Raw genomic sequence first — 20747 nt, 5'->3', positions numbered from 1 at the left:
CACTGCACATGCTGGAAACACGGACACAGTGTCTTAATTCTTACCCCTTCAGGCTTTCACATATGCCTGTGTTTTTCCGCTTCATGTGAATCTCTGACCTGACTTGCTACTGATCCATTGAAAGACAATTAAAGGGATAGTTCAGCCAGAAATGAAAATACTTGCATCATTTACTCAACCTCTTGTCATTTCAAACCTGTATGACTTCTTGTCGTCTGCAGAACACAAAAGAAGATATTTTGAAGAATGTTGGTAACTGAACCACATTGGCCCTGACTTCCACTGTATTGACCGAAAACCATTGAGACATTTCTCAAAATATCTGCTTCTGTGTTCCACAGAAAAATACAGGTTTACCTGATACAGGTTTTGAATGATATGAGGGTGAATAAATGTTTGCAGAACTTGTACGTATGGGTAAAACATCCCTTTAAGCCGCCTAGAAAGACAAGTCTTAATGCCATATATTCTGGCACTGATGACTTTCGTATGACGTAACACTGTAATACTACATGACAACTATCACTGCAGTTTTGTGGAACTTCACTGTATCCCTCAACCTGTTTTCTTGTGAATAAGAGTTGGAATCATGGATCCTGCATTCGATTCTTATAGGGAAAATGGAATTAAATGATGTCCCAGACTTCATCTAACTGTACCACAGCATCTCTGAGGATCTGTAATCAGAGCGCCGTCCTCTGCTGCTGTGACAGGCAGTTTCTGGGTCACTCCAGAGCCCTTAGAGATGTCCCAATCCACCAGCATCAGAAAGAGAGAGAGAGGGGGAGGTATTTATAGAAAAATGGGGCTTCACTGTGCCTTTCTCTCGCAAAATAATCATTAAAGACCCAGCTAGCTTGTCCCAGATTTCTGCTCCGTGCTTTGCTTGTGGGTTACAGCTGGAAAAATTTAGAGGAGATGTAGAACCAGGGCTGCAGAGAGCTCAACGCCGCTCTCTTGGTTTACACCTTCTGGACCGGGATCTTCATTGAAGGGTGTTCAATGGGGCAAGTTCTGCTGGTTTTTTGGGGGGTTTTATAGTCGTGGAGAAGGTGACCTGTTGAGGAAGGTAAGAGGCTGACCTGGGGTGACCCCTCAGAGCTTGTCTTTCCATATCGGCACGTTCTAGGAACGATTCTGAAACTATGATGAGAAGACTTTTTAAGAGCCAGAAGGGACGTTTTTCCCTTCGCCAAGGCAGATCTGGATCCCGCAGCGCCTCCAAAGATTTCTGTAAGTTCCTTAGATGTAAAAGCGTTTAAGAGCGATCTATGGGGTTGTGAATGAAATAGCAATAATCAATAATGTCATTCACATTGTCACATTAGTTATTAAATTGATGTTACATTGATAACATTTTATTAACACATATGTATGCATTACATCTTAGTAAAATTATGTGTTCATTCTCACAGATCCAAACCCCAATGTGCTGAGAGATTTTCCCCTGAATATTGGTGCGTGGAAAAAACTTCTTCACGTCATTTCTTATTATTACATTAAACTTTTTGTATTTGTTTTACAATTTAATTCTAATTTAATATGTGATATACCTGTGAGTTGAAAATAAAACATGGGTGGTTGCAACAAGACCAAGAAATCTGCATTTTTAGTAATGTTGTATTTCGATTATTTGGCAGAATTGGCTCTTCCAGCGAATAACCAGGGTTGGCCGGAAGAGTTTGGCTTTAAGCTATGTGGAGATGGACCCAGTTATATCCTCTCTGTGGTGGAGGGCAGCAGCGCTTATATGGCAGGACTGCAGCCGGGTGACCAGGTTCTGGAGATCGACGGGCAGAACGTTTCTACTCTGAGCACGAAAGCACTCATTGCCCTGGCTCAGACCCTCAAAACTGTGCCGCCCAGCATCGGAGTCGTGTCTCGGATTGAACAGGTCAATATTACTTGATTCACTTGATCATCAACTAACATATCGGCATAATTTTTGTTCCAGTTTTGTTATGCATTGAAGATTATGCAATAATAATATTGTTAATAATCAATTATTAAAATGATGGCAACTTATTGAGATATTATAGCCCCAACCTTACCATAAACTTATGAATGAATTTAAGTCTTAAATCAATTTTATTAGAAACAAATGCCTCTATGATCTGTAATGTGATAGAAAAAGGTAAAAGATTATATTCAGCGAAATGTGGATTTGAACCCCGGCCTTAATAGACCAAGAGCTTAATAGACCTTACACTTGACGCCACTGCACATATTGGTGGGCGGAGCAAGTGCAAATAGTACAGTGGCCCCAAAAACTATTTGGACACTTTATTGATAAACTTTGATCAACCAAACAAATGATGAAGATTTCTTAAAAGTAACTTTTCCGAGCCATTTGCAATAACGTTAAACCAGCAGTTGTTAAGGTATTGTATCCAAATATTCGTCAAATTTTTTTACTAAAGGTCCAGTGTATGAAATTTAGCGCCATCTAGTGGTGAAGTATTGAATTGCGACCAACATTCACTCCACCCTTCCCCTCCCTTGAAGTTCTACGGTGACTGACACAGAAGATGTCATCACATTTTTGCTTCTTTGCAGAAGGAGATAACGTAATTACGAAACAGCAGTTTGTCCATTTAGGGCTACTGTAGAAACAACATGACGAATTTCATTTAAGGGTACCCACGGTGTATGTAAATAGAAATAGCTAATTTTAAGGTAATAAAAACATAAAGCTTCTTTATGTAAGGTATATGTTGTACAGTACTATATATACAGTATATATAGCACAGTTTATCTTGGTTTGTTCAGGGTCTCTTGTTTGCTCAAGATGCCCTTCAGGTGAATTCAAATCTCAAATTTTCCTTTGCTACTACTGTGAAACCAGGTCATTCACCCTTATCCACATCTCCACCACAGATGGACATTTCCCCTGGGCCTGACGGTCGATTCGGCTTCACCATAGTGGGAGACAGCCCCCTGCTGGTGGAGGACTGCATGCCCAACTCTCCAGCAGGGCGGAGTGGTCTCCGTGCTGGTGACTATGTGATGGAGGTGAACGGGATTCCAGTGAAGCAACACGAGACCGCAGCGGCCATGATCAAGGTGTCTCAGGGCCGCACGCTGCGCCTGGGCGTCCTGCGTATCAACCGCTGGCAGAAACGCACCAGCACCAGCATGAAAGAGACGTATCAGAGCGGAGACATGTTCAGACAGGACCGCAAGCACAAAGCTCTGGAGTTTAATAAAAAGGTTGGCTTCCTAAACCTAAAATCATAAATGGGACACCTTATGGTCACATTATGGCTATTGCATAACAGCAAGTACGCATGAAGAGCATTATTTAGAACAGGGCCTTAAATCCCTGAAACCTTCAGATCTTGACCTGGATATAAACTGTGTGGGAAGAAAGTTTATTAAAAAAAGTTTATTCTGTACATTGTTGCACTTATGACAGATGCCCTCTCTGTGTTTCACAGGTTGAGGAGATTTTAGGGGAGGAGCCTGAGGTGAAAGAGAGGCTTTTTGATTTGCTGAAGCAGTATGCAAATGAGAGGGACGTTGAAGGACTGGCATCCACCCTTCCAGAAATACTGCTTACCGAGGAGCATCAGCAACTGATTGACAGCATCAGGTACCGACGAGCTTATATGACACGCCTCTTAAAGGGCCAGTGTCCCAGACCATCAGTGTGTCCGAAATCACCCATATACCATTCACATTACCTAGGACCTAGGTATACATTTAATGTACATGAGTGAGTAAATTTGGATACTGAGTACACCGGTAGGGCTGTGGGTATCTTTTGCTGAGACGCAATGCATCGTGGGATTGAATAAGTGCACTCAATGTCCACAATGGCTTCCTCAAATAATGCACTATACAAGTATAAGACTTTTTACTGGTGATGGTGTTTAATTTCATCAGCATTAGTTCATGTTAAAATAATTTATCAGAATTATGTTTCCAAACTGAAATCGTTCATTTTAGCCAACCTTTAAAAGACTGATGATCCTCTGGAGGAGGAGCTCTGTACTGAGTGTTGTGATGCACTTGCCAACCATTGTGCATGAAACACATAATAGTGTATTTTCGTATGATTTTAGCTTAATTTATGAAACCGATGTCAGGTGTATTTGTTGGTCGTAGAATGATGTTTTATAGTGATATATGGAGCAATCTAAGATATAGACCACTTTGCAAGATGCACAAATACACTTCCAGATTTATTTTTTAGTTTTAAATCTTACATACATAGATAAATCTTCAAAACATTTTGATTCGGTTATAAAAGTTTTCAAATTTTTCTATTGTTATTAAATGCAAACCATCGTTGGACCATTATTGTTTACGTCTTCTGAAGTGGTCTATATCAGTTTTTCCATATTCAAGTAGTTGTTTGGTATCAATGGAATAGGAAAGGCATTGCAAGTATGGCCGCCAGTTCTGTTGTCTTTCCTTAAAGGGACTTTTGACTAGAGAAGGTTAAAAGAACCATAAGTAGTCAACTTTTGCTTCATCTGACACTTTCAACATGGTTATATATAAAAATGAAAGTGAGTAACTGATTGCAAATGGTAAAAAACATTTCTCATATCATAAAGTTATACCGTAACAGCAGTTTGATCTCATCTTTTCACCTTTCTCTTGTAAATTAGCAGGTGTTATTTTTCCCTTTCTCACTGTAATAATCTGCTGATGAAGGTCTCTGTCAGGAGAATTGAATGCGTCTCGTGGCTTATCGGTTTTCACTTACACTAACAGACCAGTTTTATCTTCCCTACCGCCAGGGAGGAATGATGCTTGATGTGTTTTACTAACAGACACATTTTCAGCAAGTGCATTTTAAAAGAAGCTGCTTGAAATCTTCCTGAATTTGGACTTATTTACAAGTGGTTTTACAGTTATCAAAGGACAACATGACCACCTGGATCAATGCTTTCCATCAGATTCAATTTAACCTCGCCAACATCGCAAGTGATCATGAATGCCTTCTTTAAAAAGTAAGAAAACTTGTTCAGGCTCTTTCTGGTTGTGCTCTGAATTGTTTTTATTTGTCTGCAATATTTTCTGAGAGCTGTCAATAGTTATTTCTGAATATCGAGCAGTTCTGATTTTGTATTGAATGGGGTAATTTATGTTTAGTACATATTTGATGCATGTAGTGGCATCTCAAAGATAGCATGCATTTCTCTCTTGATATGTCTTGCGTGTTGACGCATCAATGTCCTTCAGTTCCCTCAAATCCATTTCTCCGCTTTGCTCTTGTGTCCCTGCAAAACGTGTCCGGTTCTCCCCATAGATCCTCTCTATTTTTAAGCAGCCTACTTCTCATAATAAGCCTCTCTCAGGTCCATGACGCCCCAGAACTTTTTACAAAATCCACATTATAACTTTCTTGATTTGAAGTTGTGAGTTTGCGGCTGAGGCACAAAGGACCTGCTGGTAGATTTTGGCATCTTACCTTTCATTTGGATCGGAATGGATCGGATCATTGTAGCTAGACTTTTCCCATCAAACGACACTTTATTTGATCAGTGTTTATTTTGCAGGAGGTTTCACGTTGTCCTAACACATTGTCCTTACTCAAAGAAGCTTCTAACTCTTGCTTGCCGGCTTTGTGGATCGGATTGAATGGTTCTCTTTTTTTCTCGCTGACCTGCCTCAGATTTCCTATGGGAAACTATCTCTCTTCTCTGTCTCCGTTCTTGCTCTACTCTTTCATTTATTCTCTCTCTCCACCTCTGAAGCAGCTCCAGCATTATCTCTTACCTGCACCTATGGTTCTGGATGTACGTTCGAGTCCAACACTAAACTCCCCAAGGCAACCCAGATGTGGGCGACCTCGTGGAAGCTGACTCAGTGAGGACGTGACCTCGAGTTTCGTTTCGTAGTCCAAGCAACATTTTTGGTCCTCAAGTTGGCGCTAACCGGTTACTTAAAACCTTACCTCAGCGGGATGCTGGAGATGAATGGCTTTCTTAATCGTCCTGTTGTGGTCGGTCAATGGCATCTTGAAGACTTGAGACCAAGAATATCGTCTTATTTTGTCTGAGAATTAAAATTGAAAGCATGGGACGAGACGGGGGTTTTTCAAGGCGCTTTCGGTAAGAGGGGTCTTTCAAGATCATATTTTGATGAAAGTCTGGTTTTATATTTTGGGAATTTTAAACAGTATTGGGCAGTATCGATACGATCGTTTAAATGATATGTGAAGAGTAAAGGATTAAAAATACATTAACATTTATGCATTTGGCAGATAAATTTGTACATGAAGACTAATTTAACATTATTTATTTTCTAATTGAACGTATTCATATAAAATGTAAAACAACTAAAAACGTGCAATTCAGAGCTTATGTAAATCGGTTTCTCTGACAATCGCGATGCTTTGATATATTCCTCATTTGCACCTTCATTCATTTTGAAATGTGTGTCCTTGATCTGCGTCCCCACCAGCTTCTAGTTAATTTTAGACTTCCTGTGACCTCCTTCTAATTGAGGGCATCCTGAACTAAATCAAAGTTGAAAGAAATCTGGATTCAACTCACATCAAGAATGTGTCGAACACAGGCGGCAGAGACAGTGCTTGTAGTATTTTTATCCAACTGAAGCTGAAATTGCGTGCCATCGTTTATAATAGCAGTAACTTCATACACTTATGTTTTATGATTTATAAAGTTTCAAATTAGTATTGTTCTCTTCAGAAGTGCCATGACGTTGTTAATGAATTTCATTTTACACTTTGTCTAGCTTGTCAAATCAGCATAACTTTTATTCCTGTGAGGTTGATGACAACTGTGCAGATGTTGCGTAATGTAGAGGCCGCCAGTCAGATATGAGCTTGCCATTTTGCAACTTCTGTGCAATACAGCTCGAATCAAATAGTCAGTGGATGATTCAGTAGTTTGTACTCTGAGGTTCCTATTTGTGAATTTTGGCCTATTTAAAAAGTGCTTCTTGGGTTGCCACCTGATAGCCAATGTAAAAAGTGAGCCAATTTGAGATATTTGCAGACGCAGGATTAGACTGAAGCTCTTGAGCTGCCAGCTGCTGTTGTGTCACATCTCCAAATTCATGTGTATTATCAGTTTTTAGTCATGGACATTAGAAGTGGTATGTATAGTATATAAACAAAAATTACAGACAAGTTACATCATAAAAATGTGGGTTATATAATTATTTAGTGTTATTTTGGTATTTTAATTAGTTAGTTTTTTATATATGCTACTTCATTTATATATATACTTTATGTATGTAGTTCATATTTATGTTTTTAAGTTATTTGTAATTTTTTTATTATATTTAGTGTTATTTATTTGGTATTATTCATATTTAGTTTTATTTATTTGATCATTTATATATATACTGTACATATATATATATATATATATATATGGTGTTATTTAGTTTATAATAAAAAGTTTTAAGTTTGTATTTAGTGTTAAAATCTACTTTTCATGTTTTTAGTTTATATTATAATAAGATTTTTTTAGATGTAATTTTTTTTGGATGTGGAATATTATGCAAATAAATAATGTTTAATTCCCTCTGCCTCTCTCCCTCTCTCTCTCTCTCTCTCTCTCTCTCTCTCTCTCCCTCTCTCTCCCTCTCTCTCTCTCTCTCTCTCTCTCTCTCTCTTTCTCCCTGTCTCACTCTCTCTCTCTCTCTCTCTCTCTCTCTCTCTCTCTCACTCACTCACTCACTCACTCAATTCTCATGTTTCTGCTTTAAATGTACATACACTGTATATGGAATACAAACTGTGTATGTGTGCATTGATTATTCAAGATAATCATAGATTTCTCTAGGTTTTTTTTAAACATTTTTGTAGCTTTCTCTCTCTCTCTCTCTCTCTCTCTCTCTCTCTCTCTCTCTCTCTCTCTCTTTAATCATAGAAATCACCTGCTTACCTGTCAGTTGATAAAACTGTTTATTTTTACCAGCATCTCTCCACAGAACAGACAAAACTATTTGGATCACAAGATCTGTTTTTTCCTTCCTAGCAGATTGAGAAAAAAAACATCTCTGTATCATAATTATAGCAGAATGTCTCATCACCGTCTCTCCTCCTTCTCTGTTTCTCCATCCAGCATTTTTTCACCAGGCGTGAGAGTTTCTTCACACAGCCGACTGTGTATTTTTCTTCCTCTCTGTACCATGTTTCTCAGGATCTTCATCCCTAAGAAACATAGGCAGCGTTTCGATGAGATGGTCTCGCAGAGCCTCATCAGTCGCCTGAGGGGCCGAAGTTTCAGCGACCACAGGAACAACCGTCTGCGTCGAAGCCGGAGTGAGGACCACCCCGATCGTCTACTTTCTGTGTCCACCCGAGCCAGCTCTGTGCCACGGACAGCCAATGAAGAATTGGCTATGCCCCCTACCCGCGGCCTGCGCAAGACCACCTCTCTGATCGCGGGACATTCAAGCTCCTTTTCAACACGCAGGTCAGAAACAAGAACTCCTGTGAAGTGCTTTAGACAAGGAGTTAATATTTGACAATGCTGATAAAAGTTATTATTTGACATAAGGCTGATAAAAATAATCAATGGAGACATAGACAGAATGATTTACTTTACCATTGATTCCTGAATGGAAAATTAGCCTTGCTTATTAAATGATCAGTGTCATTCCTTCACTTCGTTCTCATTGATTCACTCTTGCAATGTATATTTTTTGGCATTTTATTTGACACCTTTATATGTTAGATGATGTGTGCTGTACATACAATGGGGTCCAAATATCTGCAGCCACCAGTTTATTAATTTAATATTAGCATAGCTTTTAATTAGAGAATTATTAAAGAATTTCCAACATGGCCTGGACACAAATATGCATGATTTAGGATTTTATGGATCAAAGGAAGAAAACAAGGAATTCCATATTTGTTTCATAAAACATGACGCATGATGTTATTGTGCTTTTACAGTATATCTAGACATTTTTTTTATTTGATTCACTTAAATTCTTGTATTGTCTTTCTATAGGACAGTACGAGTATACAAAGGAAACCAGAGTTTTGGATTTACTTTACGTGGGCACGCTCCAGTCTGGATTGACTCTGTAATACCAGGTATGAAATCAACACACGTAGTCACATTTACATTACTAGACCAATACCGCGTGTTAGAGGATATGAAAATGAAGGACCTTTATTTCGAAGAGAGACCTTTATTTCTACCAATGAAGAAATGGTTCTTCGCTGTGAAGTGACTTCTACACATACTGTTTGTTATAAAAGTGCAGGTTACTTTACATACTTTTGGATAATCAAATAAAGTCAAACTGACAGCTCAGAAACAGATGCAGATTTTAGTTTATTGTAAACCCAAAAAAGTTGCAGATTGCAGCTTTAATGTTAAGAATAAATCTCTTTCCTCATCTCTTGTCCAATTCAGAATAATTTCTTTTTTCTCATTATTTTTCTTTAACACTGCGATTTCTCCTTATTAAGGGCAAGCTTGTGTTTTAAGCTTTATTTATTTTAAATGAAAGTCTATGTATACCCTACGAGTATAGGGGTCTGTTTTTCAAAAAAGAACCAGAGAAGATTACGTGAACGATATATCCATGAAAGTTTAGTCAACTCTGAGTCACATCAAAAAGTTAGGTGGCAAAAACTGGCAGTTTGCTCTAACAGCAGGAGAAAGAGAGTACCAAGAAGACACAACGTAAGCCACAGACTGAGTCAGAAGCGACACAGGTGGTGAAACTATGTTTTGATCTACCACGAATCCTTTCAGATTCACACGTTTCCCACATTAAGCCACCGAAAGCCAAAGAGAAACATCCATTCTTAGAATGTGACCAACACACCAGCCGTAGGGGCATGATTTATAGATCTCACGTCATTTCATAAATACGCCTTAATCTCAGTTGGAGCCCGTTTGATCACTGTCAATAGTTACTTTCTGCGTGGTCTGTTGCCTTTCCGCCTGCAGGCAGCCCTGCTGAGAAGGCCGGTCTGAAACCTGGAGATCGCATCCTGTTTCTAAATGGGTTGGATATGAGGTAAGGCATGTCATTGGGAAGATGGTTTGATTGTAATACTGAGCCAAGGAAACGAATGATCAAAAATACTTGTTCATTATTGTGTTCATATTCGTGTGCGTCTTCCCAGGAGTTGTTCGCATGAGAAGGTGGTGTCCTTGCTGCAGGGCAGTGGAGCAATGCCCAGTCTGGTGGTCGAGGATGGGCCACCGGCCTTCACCATGTCTGAAGTCGATCTGGTGGAGGTGTCTCCTCGCTCCCGCGCTCCGGTGCTCAGCTCCCTGCAGTGGGTCGCAGAGATCCTTCCTCCCAGCATTCGTGTACATGGCCGGACCTTCAGTCAGCAGCTCGAGCACCTCCTCACCATCCAGGAGAGATACACCATCTGTAAAGCCCTGGAGGCCTTCTTCCAGCACAGGTAATTGGGATGGAGACGCATCTCGCAGAAAAACAATAGAGGAGGATGAATGCCCTTTAACGGATACGATAGCAAATATCGACATTGATCATATGGAAATATTTCTGTTGTTTCTCTCGGATTGTGCTAGAATAGAGCCTATAGCGTTAGTTCTGGCAGGTCACGTCAGTCAAGCTCGCATAAGCTGATCCTCATCCACCAAGAGAAATATGACGCTGTTACAGCTTCCGTTTTAAAATTAATTCAGCTAACAGCAGCTTATCGCGTTGCTCGGGAACAAACTACACTCCTCCATCCTCAGCTCCACCCCACATTTACAATCCGGACTCTTTACATAAGAACTAATGACATCTGTTGTACAGTTCTGTTACACTAAGGAAGGTTATGGCTGCAGTTTTTCCCCAGAACAGAACTATACCGCCAATCTAAAGTGAACGCTAACTGTCAATTATTTTTGACGATAGTGAACCTGACAGAACTTGATTTGTGTTTTCTTTTAATGCTCTTAGAAATGTGGACACTTTGATTGTAGACGTGTTCCCTGTGTTGGACACCCCGGCAAAGCAGGTGATCTGGCAGTTTGTTTACCAGCTGCTAACATACGAGGAGCAAGAACTCTGCCAGAACAAGATCTCACGCTTCCTTGGATATAAAGTCACATGTGAGTTAAGCATCCTTTCATCTTGTTTGCCCAAGATTACAGACGTACCAATGTTCGTAAAAATATCTTTCCTTTGGTTCAGTAGTTAGAGCATGGCGCTAGCAAATGCCAAGGTCATGGGTTCGATCCCAACAAATCTATAGTCCAATGCAATGCAATTTGAATAAAAGCGTCTGCCAAATGGGTAGATGTAATTATATTCTTTAGTGTTTTGCGAAAGAAACAAAGAAAGTCATACTGGTTTGAAATTACATGAGGATGAGTAAATGATGAAAGAATTTTCATTTTGGAGTGAAATATTCCTTTAATTGACCTTAAATCATATTTAGATTTATTTTAAATGCATTATGGACAGTGCCAGTATCAGACCCTGAACATCCGGCTCATGAGCCTCATCGACGAAGCAGCTCAATGAAGGTGACTGGAACCACCTACCGGAGCAGTGTGAGAGGACGTAGCTCAGATGATCTAGTGATCGGCACTCATTTGGGAATGGGTAAGCCTTCATTAGACACAATGTTGAAATACACTCAACATCTTGTCTAAAAATCAACAATAAGTGTTATTTAATGTACAAAGCTATGATTACAAAGACATGTTCTTCCAAGACCAACAAACCGTTCATTTGTTTTCTCCATGTATGAGGGATCTGCACTGATCCAGTTGAGGTTGCCTCTATGAGACTGACCCCTGGAGAGAGACAATCAGGTGATGGAACTTCTCTACCAGAGACGCCCAACAATCTGACCAATGTGAGCTGTCATCTCTGAATCACACAGATTTGTATGCATAAGGGTTTAATGAAACAAGAATATTCTCAAACATTCAAATCAAACACCCAATACCTGTGGTTCTTCTAGCTGTCAGCAGTGTATGCTGAGCTAGAGAATGCCTATGCAGGGAAGAGATCGAAATCCCTGAAAAGTCGACCTCCCCCGGCTAATGACTCTCTGGTTAACATAGATGTCTTCCCGCATGCTTCGTCGCAGTCTGTGAGGGCTCACTCTTCATCTCCATCTGTTAGAGCAACTTCAGGTATAGTGCAATAATAGTGACTGATTTTGATGCTGTTATATTCCTTTCTTTTTGACACCAAAGGAAAACATTAGTTTCCAAACATGCTAATTCTCTTTTGTGGTGTAATGCACAATTTCTACACCTCAACAATGCAAAAAGTGGAATTTCCCCCTTCATCTCTCAGGTAGTCGCAAATCAGCCCAGCCTGCACCCCCTCCTCCTCCACAGCCTCCACAGTCTTGGACACAAGAGCCTCCCCTTAGTCCCCAGCGCCCCTGCTTCCCACCAGCTCTTCCTAACCAAACCAGTGCTGAGTCGAACCCCTACATCAGTCTGGACAGTCCACCCCTTTCTCCACCCTCTCCTCCTGACTACCCCCCGGGTCCACCCATTCGCAAGAAACGTTACACATTCTCACGTCCACCTCGTACCCCGGACACAGATTTGTTCATGGAGGCCCTTGGTGAACAGCTTGGACAGCAGTTATCTGTGGATGATTTCCTCTCACCAGAGAATGACTATGAAGAGGTTTGTGTAAAGTTGTTGAAAACCATGTGAATTTTGAGAGTTCCATGCTTTTATAACATGTAATCTAAATGCCGTCTTTCATTTGGTTCACTAGGATGTAGTCCAGATGACCTTCCAAAATGAGGAAGAGGATGTAGAGGAGGAGAAGAAGAAGAAGAAGAAGAAGAAGAGAGGAGGAAGAGGACGAGGAAGAGGGTCTGTACATGCCTCCAGAGCTAAGCAGTCCAAGTGAAGTACATAGCAGCAGTGAGGATGCCAGCTCTCTCACCTACTCATCCAGCTCTGAGCAAATTCCTCCACCACCCATGACTCCTCCACCTCCTCCCCCTGTCCAATTCAATGACTCCCCTCCACCTGCTGGCTTCACCCCTGACCATGCAGCACGACAACTGACTTTCCGTCGCCACAACGGGCCTCCTCCGCCACCCCCACCAAGGGCCAACCCACCCCCAAAACGACAGTCCGTTCACAAGGTGTTGTCTACCCGTGATGAAATGATGACCCAGCACCAAATCCACCAGGAGCACCACTCACTTCCAGTTCAATCAACAGCTGGCCATCCTCAACAAACTCAGCAGCAGATGCACCAGTCTCTACCCCCAATTCCCTCTCCAGATATAACTCAGTCATCCAGCCACGGGATCTACGAGATGCACCATCCAACTCACCAGGCTCATCAACACCACCAGGGTTACCATATGCATCACATTAATCAAAATAAACCGAGTCACCAATCCCAATCAAGTCATCAAATGCATCAAACTCAGCATGCGCACCAGACCCTTCTGACTCAACTTTCGAGCTCCATGGATAGACTGGATAGGATTGAACGAAAGGAACGCTCAGATAGGCACATCTATGACATGCAGCCTCAACCCTTGCATCCGGACCACCATGCTTATCAGATTCATCAGTGTCATCAAGGCCACCTCTCAAGCTCCATGGACAGGCTTGACAGACTGGAACAGATGCAGCGTTTAGAGCGACTGGAACAAATGGAGCATATTGAAAGACTGGAGAGAGCGGACCAACAGATGCATCAGACACACATGGCTCAAGTCGTTTCTCAAGCTAATCACCCATCTCAGCCAAGTCAACAACAGTACCACCACCAGAGTCACCACTCTCAACAAGCCTACACACCAACCCAACCTCCTTCATCAACTCGCCAAATTCACCAGATTGAGCTTATACACCAAGTCCAACCCATCCAGACTGCTCCTCAATACCACCAGATCCATCAACCCCACCAAACTCAACAGCCCCAGCAGATTTTGTCCACCTTCCAGCCCCATCCTTCACAGCAACATCAGATTCAGCAGCAACATCTTCACCAACAACAACTTCAGCAGCAGCAACAACAACTTCAACATCAACAACATCTTCAACAACAACAACAGCTTCAACAACAGCAACAACTTCAGCAGCAGCAAGAGCTTCAACAGCAACAGATTCGGCAACAAATTCAGCAGCAGCAGCAACAGATTCAGCAGCAACAACGTTCAACCCCCTCCATTGTACAGGCCAGGCAGAGCCCTCAGCCCATGTACCAGGAGTATCGACATCATCATCACCATCACAGCCATCATGAAGCCCAGTCCCAAACTCAACCACCAGGTGCACCCCAACCTCAAAGCCACCACCCTACCAAAGGGTCTACCGTGGAGCCACCACCACCTCCACCTTTACCTCCTCCTTGCGTGCCGCCTCCTCTCCCAAAGTCCTCCCCCCAAAAATCGGATTCCAGTCACATGAGCGTAAAGAGACTACGGTGGGAACAGGTGGTAAATTCAGAGGGAACAATCTGGGGACAGGTGAGAATTTAGCGAAAGAAATCAGCACAATTACATATCATTTCAAGCACAACATGATTATTTATAAGGATACATATGCTTTCTCACTGCAGTTGGAGGAAGACTGTGATTATGACAAGCTGAGTGACATGGTGAAATTCCTTGACTTGGAGCTTCATTTTGGGACACAAAAGAACCCTGGTGAGTAAAGTGTGAGAAAAGAAATAAGCAAAAAGAGTTTTGGGTGCTCTGGTCTTCATGGTATAGGCTGGTTATGCTGGTTAGCCAAATGTCTGAAACCCTTCTTTAAAATAGTAAGGCAAACCAGTCACATCAGCTAGCAGCCAGCAAAATACCTTTGTCTCTGATACCTGTTAATGCAAGAATATAAGACAATTTTCATGACACAGAATGTTCTTAAAAGTACTACTTATAGCACCGATAGGTCTATCATAAAAAATGTGAGAAAATGTATAGCAACCATGAACCTTTCCAGATCTGGCTGTCCTCTTAAATAAAGTGCACGTACAAGAGAAGAGATAGTTAAGGAGGACACCAAGATGCCTGCAGAATTTCTAAAGAAAGAATACTCATCCCTATGCCCTAAGCCCTTCAAATGGTTTACCGTCCGGAGTGAGAGCTTTGAAGGGTTAAAGGGTGTAGGGGACCAAACAACTGTTTCTTGAAGTGCCCTTTATTATCCCCCATAAGGGCCCATAAGTAGGCGGAGTCGCCACGCAAAGAATCTGCTCAAAAGATCATGGAAACCCAAAGTGACCATCAATTGTACCCTTCGAAATTCTTTATTCTGAAGGGACCTTTGAAGTGGCCAGTTATAAGTACTTCGGTTCGGAACGACCCTTCAGTATGGCGGCCATGATACTTGCCTCTCCAAAGGACCCTTCAGAGGGTCATATCTCCCAGTTGGAACGCAGGGCCTGACTGAGGGGAACTGTGAAACTGTTACTGATGTCATCTGTCATTCTCTCCATTCAGCATACTTTAGTGTTAGGTGACAGTCAGGATGTACTCTTTCCAAGATGTTCCAATGTTTTAATTATTCTGCATAATCACTAGATAATAGTCTTTGGTTTTGTTTAAAATTACTGTATTTTGCTGGAGTTGCTAATCACTGAAGGGTGTCAGATTAAATCATTGGAAGCGGTCTGAGTAAAACGTGTCACTCACACACAATAACTCTGTTTTTAAACTTTTAATTAAAAGGCTCAGGTAACTGTTGGAAGGATGCAATGCACTTTATGTAAAACGTATAACATATCTCTTACCTTTGTGTTGTAACTATTATGAACTTCAGAAGAAGGTGCATTAAGCGTGTCAAGGCGGATTGAATGAGCGCATCATTCCGCACCAGGGACGCACACAGTAGGCGTAAATAAGAGAATGAATGAAGCTTATCATCCAGCTCCCAGAATGCGCAATACATTTAGAGAAGCGGATCCATTAAGCGCATCATTCTGCACCTGGGATGAGCATGGGCCCTTTTGTGCCACTTTACATTAGAGCAGAGATGTACAGTAGTGAAGTATTTTCACTTTTACTCATGTACATTTTTCAAGTATCTGTACTTTGTGAGAGTGTTTTTACTTAAATCACTTAAAATATTGCACTACATTATAAAGCTTAACTGTATATCATTATGTATATATATATATATATATATATATATATATATATATGTATATCAATACGGTCAACTTTTCTTAAATACATTGTAGTTCTGTTCAATACAAAAAAATACATGCAATTCTACACTGGTCAGGAAAAGCAGTACTAGTATCGGATCGGTATCGGCCCTCTCTTACAATTCAGGTATCGGAATCAGATCGGTGGTCACTCAAGTTAAAACCTACCTAAGCACCTATATCACAGAAACCAAGTCTTTTAGACTATATTTTAGAGTGTGCTTAATCAATTAGAACATCTATTGGTTAATTTGACATGTATCCTATGTATGAAAATCTAGATGTTTCTTTGGCTTCAGTAAGATCACTGTATAAATAGTAACTACACATGACAAGTGATGTAGTCTTACCTACAAAAATGTAGATCATTGAAACAAAGGGGTTGTATCATCACCTTTCATTGTTGTGGTTTTGTAGTTTTTACTGGGACCAGTTCGAGAGTATGCTCTCTTTCATGCAGTGACCAATCTTTCCTGTCAATGTCTCAGTTTCTGCTCGAGAACCCTCGCCTCAAGTGGAAACTTTCAGAAAGAAAGATGTGGTTGAGATTCTTTCCCATAAGAAGGCCTACAATACTTGTGAGTAGATTGATTTAGATTGATCTGCTATGAACTTCTCAGCTGTTAGCATTAGCATATGAGTATCTGCACCACTATTGCCTCAAATCTCTTTTATCTTTTTCATAGCAATCCTGATTGCCCATTTGAAGCTATCACCAGGTAAGCTGCGGCAGGTTCTGATGACAATGTCGAGTGAACGTTTGGAGTCGGCACATATAAAACAGCTGCTCCTGTACGCGCCGGATGACGAGGAGGTCAGACAGTACGAACAGTACATAGACGACCCAAACAAACTCAGTGAGCCTGACCAGTTTGTTCTACAGGTACAGTTTGATTTAAGTTGAGTAGGCTATGGAGGTGATGAGTTGAGATTTGGGGGATAATTAAATCTTTCGATTAATATACAAAATGCACATTGTTTCAGTAGTTACAGTCTTTTGTGTTTGTATGTGCGGTCATCGTTCAATCTTTGCGCAGATGCTTTCTGTGCCGGAATACAAGACCCGTTTGAAATGTCTCCACTTTAAAACAACATTACAAGAAAAAACTGAAGAGATGAGGGGGTCGTACGACTGTGTTTTCAGGGCTTCGATGGAACTCAAGAACAGCAAGAAACTAGCAAAGATTCTGGAGGTTTGGGTCATTTATTTGCTCAGTCTCAGTGTGTCAACGAGTTATAAAAATGTCCTTTCTCCTTAACATCCTTTTGTTGATTTTTTTCCAGTTTGTTCTGGCAATGGGGAATTATCTGAATAATGGTCAACCCAAAACCAACAAAACCACTGGCTTTAAGATCAATTTTCTCACTGAAGTAAGCTTGCTTTGTTTTGAATGCACTTTTTATGTGGTTTAATTAGTCTCTTAAAATGATAAGGAAGTAGTGTTTCATTATCTGTTTCGTGATTGTAGCTCAGCACCACCAAAACAGTGGACGGAAAGTCGACATTTTTGCACATTCTGGTGAAATCGTTGTGCCAACACTTTCCTGAGGTTCTTGACTTCGGCAAGGAGCTCATGACAGTGCCACAAGCAGCCAAAGGTGATGTCTATTCAGTTTGAATTGATCTTATCAAATAAATCTTGAAGGATCATTGGAAATAATTCAATAATTTCTCTTTACAGTGAATGAGGGAAACATCACCTCTGACTTCAATGACTTACATGCCACAATCAAAGACATTCGTGCAGCGTGTCAGAAAATGCCGGCCACGGCTGAGGATCGGTTTGCTGTTGTTATGAGTGTATCCTCTCCCTGAAAATCAGATCTTTTTTAAATATAAAATCTCACTTAAATCCTCAACATTTGCAGTCAAGTGGGTATCACTCAATGTACAGTACATTTTAGGCCAAGCCACAAGAAACTTCTGGGGCCTTCAGAACATGATTTTAAAATATGTGAAGATTAAAGACGTTCGTTTTTTTGTTGATGCCTATCGTAAAGAACCTTAACAGTTGTGCGCAGGGGTTTCTGGAGAACAGTCACCCTACAGTTCAGTCCCTCGAGTCTCTGCAGCAGAGGGCCATGGAGGAGTTCTGTAAAGTCACGTCCTTTTTCGGTGAGGACGGGAAGGCAACGACCACAGAGAGTTTCTTTGGCATCTTTACAGAGTTCATTGCTAAATTTGAGGTAAGTTGCATATATGTTTTATGTCTGGTGTATGAGGTGGATGCTAGTAGAGGAAGTTATTGAGGCTTTTAGGACAAACAGGTGGCAAAAATAGGTCATTGTTTCTTCTGAGCTCCCTCGAGAGGTCATCCTGTTTTTGTAAGCTCGTTGCTCTCCAAAGCCGCAAACTTTATCCATGACCAATGTTCTTATTTGGAAGAAATTTGGAAGAATGCTTATAACCAGACAGATTTTGCCCCCCATTGACTTCCATAGTAGCAAAAAAACCTTTTGCTGTCCTATATACAAAATTACTGTATTGTTTTTTTTTGGTCTGTTGAACACAAAGAAGACATTTTGAAGAATGTTGGACAGCAAACAGTTCTGGGGCAATTTTTGCTACGATTGTATTTTTCCTACTATAGTAGTCAATGGGGGTTAAAATCTGTCTGGCTATAAGCATTCTTCCAATTATCTATTTCTGTGTTCATCATAACAAAGAAATTTGAGATTTGGAACCTCTCAAAGGTGAGTAAATGATGACAGAATTTTCATTGTTGGGTGAAAGGTGTTAAAAGTATGTTAAAAACATGTTTTGCCCATTGAATACTATAAATACACAGACTAACCTAAAGAAAAGATATAAAAAAATTAAAAGGTCTGGTTAGTGCAGAAGAACATATAATTTTTAATTGTTCAAATCCATGTGTATGGTAAAGGTGATCTAAGGTGTCTGTGTTTTTCAGAGAGGTCTGAGTGACATCCAGACTACTGAGATCCCTCTACGCAGCCCCAGAGTCCACGCACGACCTCTCCTTTAGCCTGGTGAAGAAACCGTCCAACACTCCAGTGTATCTGTCCAAACTGATGGACGCATGTCCTATCCGGGTCTTGTCAAGTTACATAGTTGACTTTATAAAAAGTTACTCTTCATTCGAATATGGGACAAATCGAAATGATTGTGCTTATAAAACTAAATAAATGTATAAGTAGCTCGATTTCAGTAATAGTAATGCAAAGGTCGTGGATTCAATGCAGGGTGCATATGAATCCGTCAGACCACTTTTCGTTAAAATTTTCCACAAAACCAGATATTTCAGACCGGGCAGAGTGGGGTCTTATAGGGTTTTGAAGCCAAATTATTTGAGTAACATTTACTATGTGTGGAGAGCATTCACTCAACATCCTAATCTCATTTTTGACGGAGATGGTTTTGCATCTAAACTCTTCATATTGAGAACAATAATGTACTGTTGAACACACTTTGCATAAAGCACTTGCCAAATGCATAAATTATTTTGTAAAAGACTCTGGAACTTTACGCACATTATGTGAATAATTAAATAATGTGATGTAAGGAAATCAGGAAATGGCAACCATAAATGTAAAAAAAGTTAACATAAAATATAACAAGCACTGTCAGTTTCCTGTTTTGACAGAATTGATAAATAAATGAAGTTGTTTAGGGGAAAAGTGCTGTTCAACAGTGTGTCTTAATTCTATAGAACTTTACCGGCTCAAAGATTTTTGTTGGTAACTGGTTTGGTTAATTGGTTAATTTTTTTTTAATTCAAATTAATGTCTTAACTGATCAAAGTCATTCCTCATGTGCATACTGTTTAAATGCAATATATAAAATAAAGAGAATACTTTTGTGTAATATAAAAGATCAATTTAGTTATTTTATTGCTTTGAATGAATGTAAACATAGTAGATGATAATTTTACTAGATGCCTTTGCTGTTTATTGAAAAATGATATTTTATGCTGCTAATCTGCTTTTATTCCTCATTACAATCAAGTGGTTCTTGCTATATCATTTTATTCATTGTACATGTATTGTACGTTGAAAGATTATATGGGACTTTCCAATATTCAAATGTAAGGCTTGTGCAAATATTACACACACAAAGTTTACCAGGTCTGACAATGTCCAGAAATTTACAGTATATTACATTTATATGTGAATCCATGTATTTAATAAAGTAGTTAATATTGGTCAGAATTCATCCATCTTTCCAATTTTGAGTTTATAAGTGAATAAAATGTTTTTACGATCAAGGCCCATTTCATAGTTGTTTATATGATTGTACATGTTTATATTCTCTTTCATGTTTAGAAAATGTTTTTGAATCATAATGTCTAACTTTCTGTTTGTTTTTATAGTTTATGATTCCTAAAAAACTAAATATTTCAAATGAATGCTTTGACATTTGGTATTCATTTTGGTCTTAAAAATAATAAATAAAAACAATCAATAATTAATAATAAAAATTGTGTCAATACATTGACAAATACAAAAACACCCATAACACCCCTATTTTGTTGAGAAATACATGATCGTTATTTTAGACTTGTAATGTTTTGCTTTGGGTTTGTGATGTCTAATGAATGTTGGCATCATTACTAAGTAACTGTGTATAAGGAATGTTGCAACATCGCTCTATTGTCATCACTGTTTTGGTAATAAAACGCTCTTACATTTTAACCAGCGTATGTCGTCTTACATAAAGA

The 20747-nt window shown here is 40.0% G+C and overlaps 1 protein-coding gene across 1 annotated transcript; it reads left to right on the top strand.

Moving 5' to 3' along the window:
* The first annotated feature begins 840 nt into the window (after window positions 1-840).
* Window positions 841-20721, top strand: grid2ipa (glutamate receptor, ionotropic, delta 2 (Grid2) interacting protein, a). The gene is given in 26 exon segments (XM_056753749.1): window positions 841-1233; window positions 1416-1457; window positions 1641-1894; window positions 2878-3210; window positions 3438-3592; window positions 8130-8405; window positions 8946-9031; window positions 9900-9969; window positions 10079-10366; window positions 10876-11027; window positions 11383-11523; window positions 11673-11779; window positions 11888-12062; window positions 12229-12572; window positions 12667-12741; window positions 12743-14386; window positions 14479-14566; window positions 16557-16646; window positions 16755-16951; window positions 17106-17261; window positions 17353-17439; window positions 17538-17667; window positions 17751-17869; window positions 18091-18255; window positions 18981-19007; window positions 19010-20721. Coding segments are annotated over 26 exon segments (5343 nt in total). The 5' UTR covers window positions 841-1145; the 3' UTR covers window positions 19064-20721.
* Window positions 20722-20747: the final 26 nt, after the last annotated feature.

This window comes from Triplophysa dalaica, chromosome 7 (assembly GCF_015846415.1).
Source record: "Triplophysa dalaica isolate WHDGS20190420 chromosome 7, ASM1584641v1, whole genome shotgun sequence".
NCBI classification, from domain to species: domain Eukaryota; kingdom Metazoa; phylum Chordata; class Actinopteri; order Cypriniformes; family Nemacheilidae; genus Triplophysa; species Triplophysa dalaica.
The sequence above is the reverse complement of the archived record's forward strand: the minus strand, read 5'-3'. Positions and strand labels throughout refer to the sequence as shown.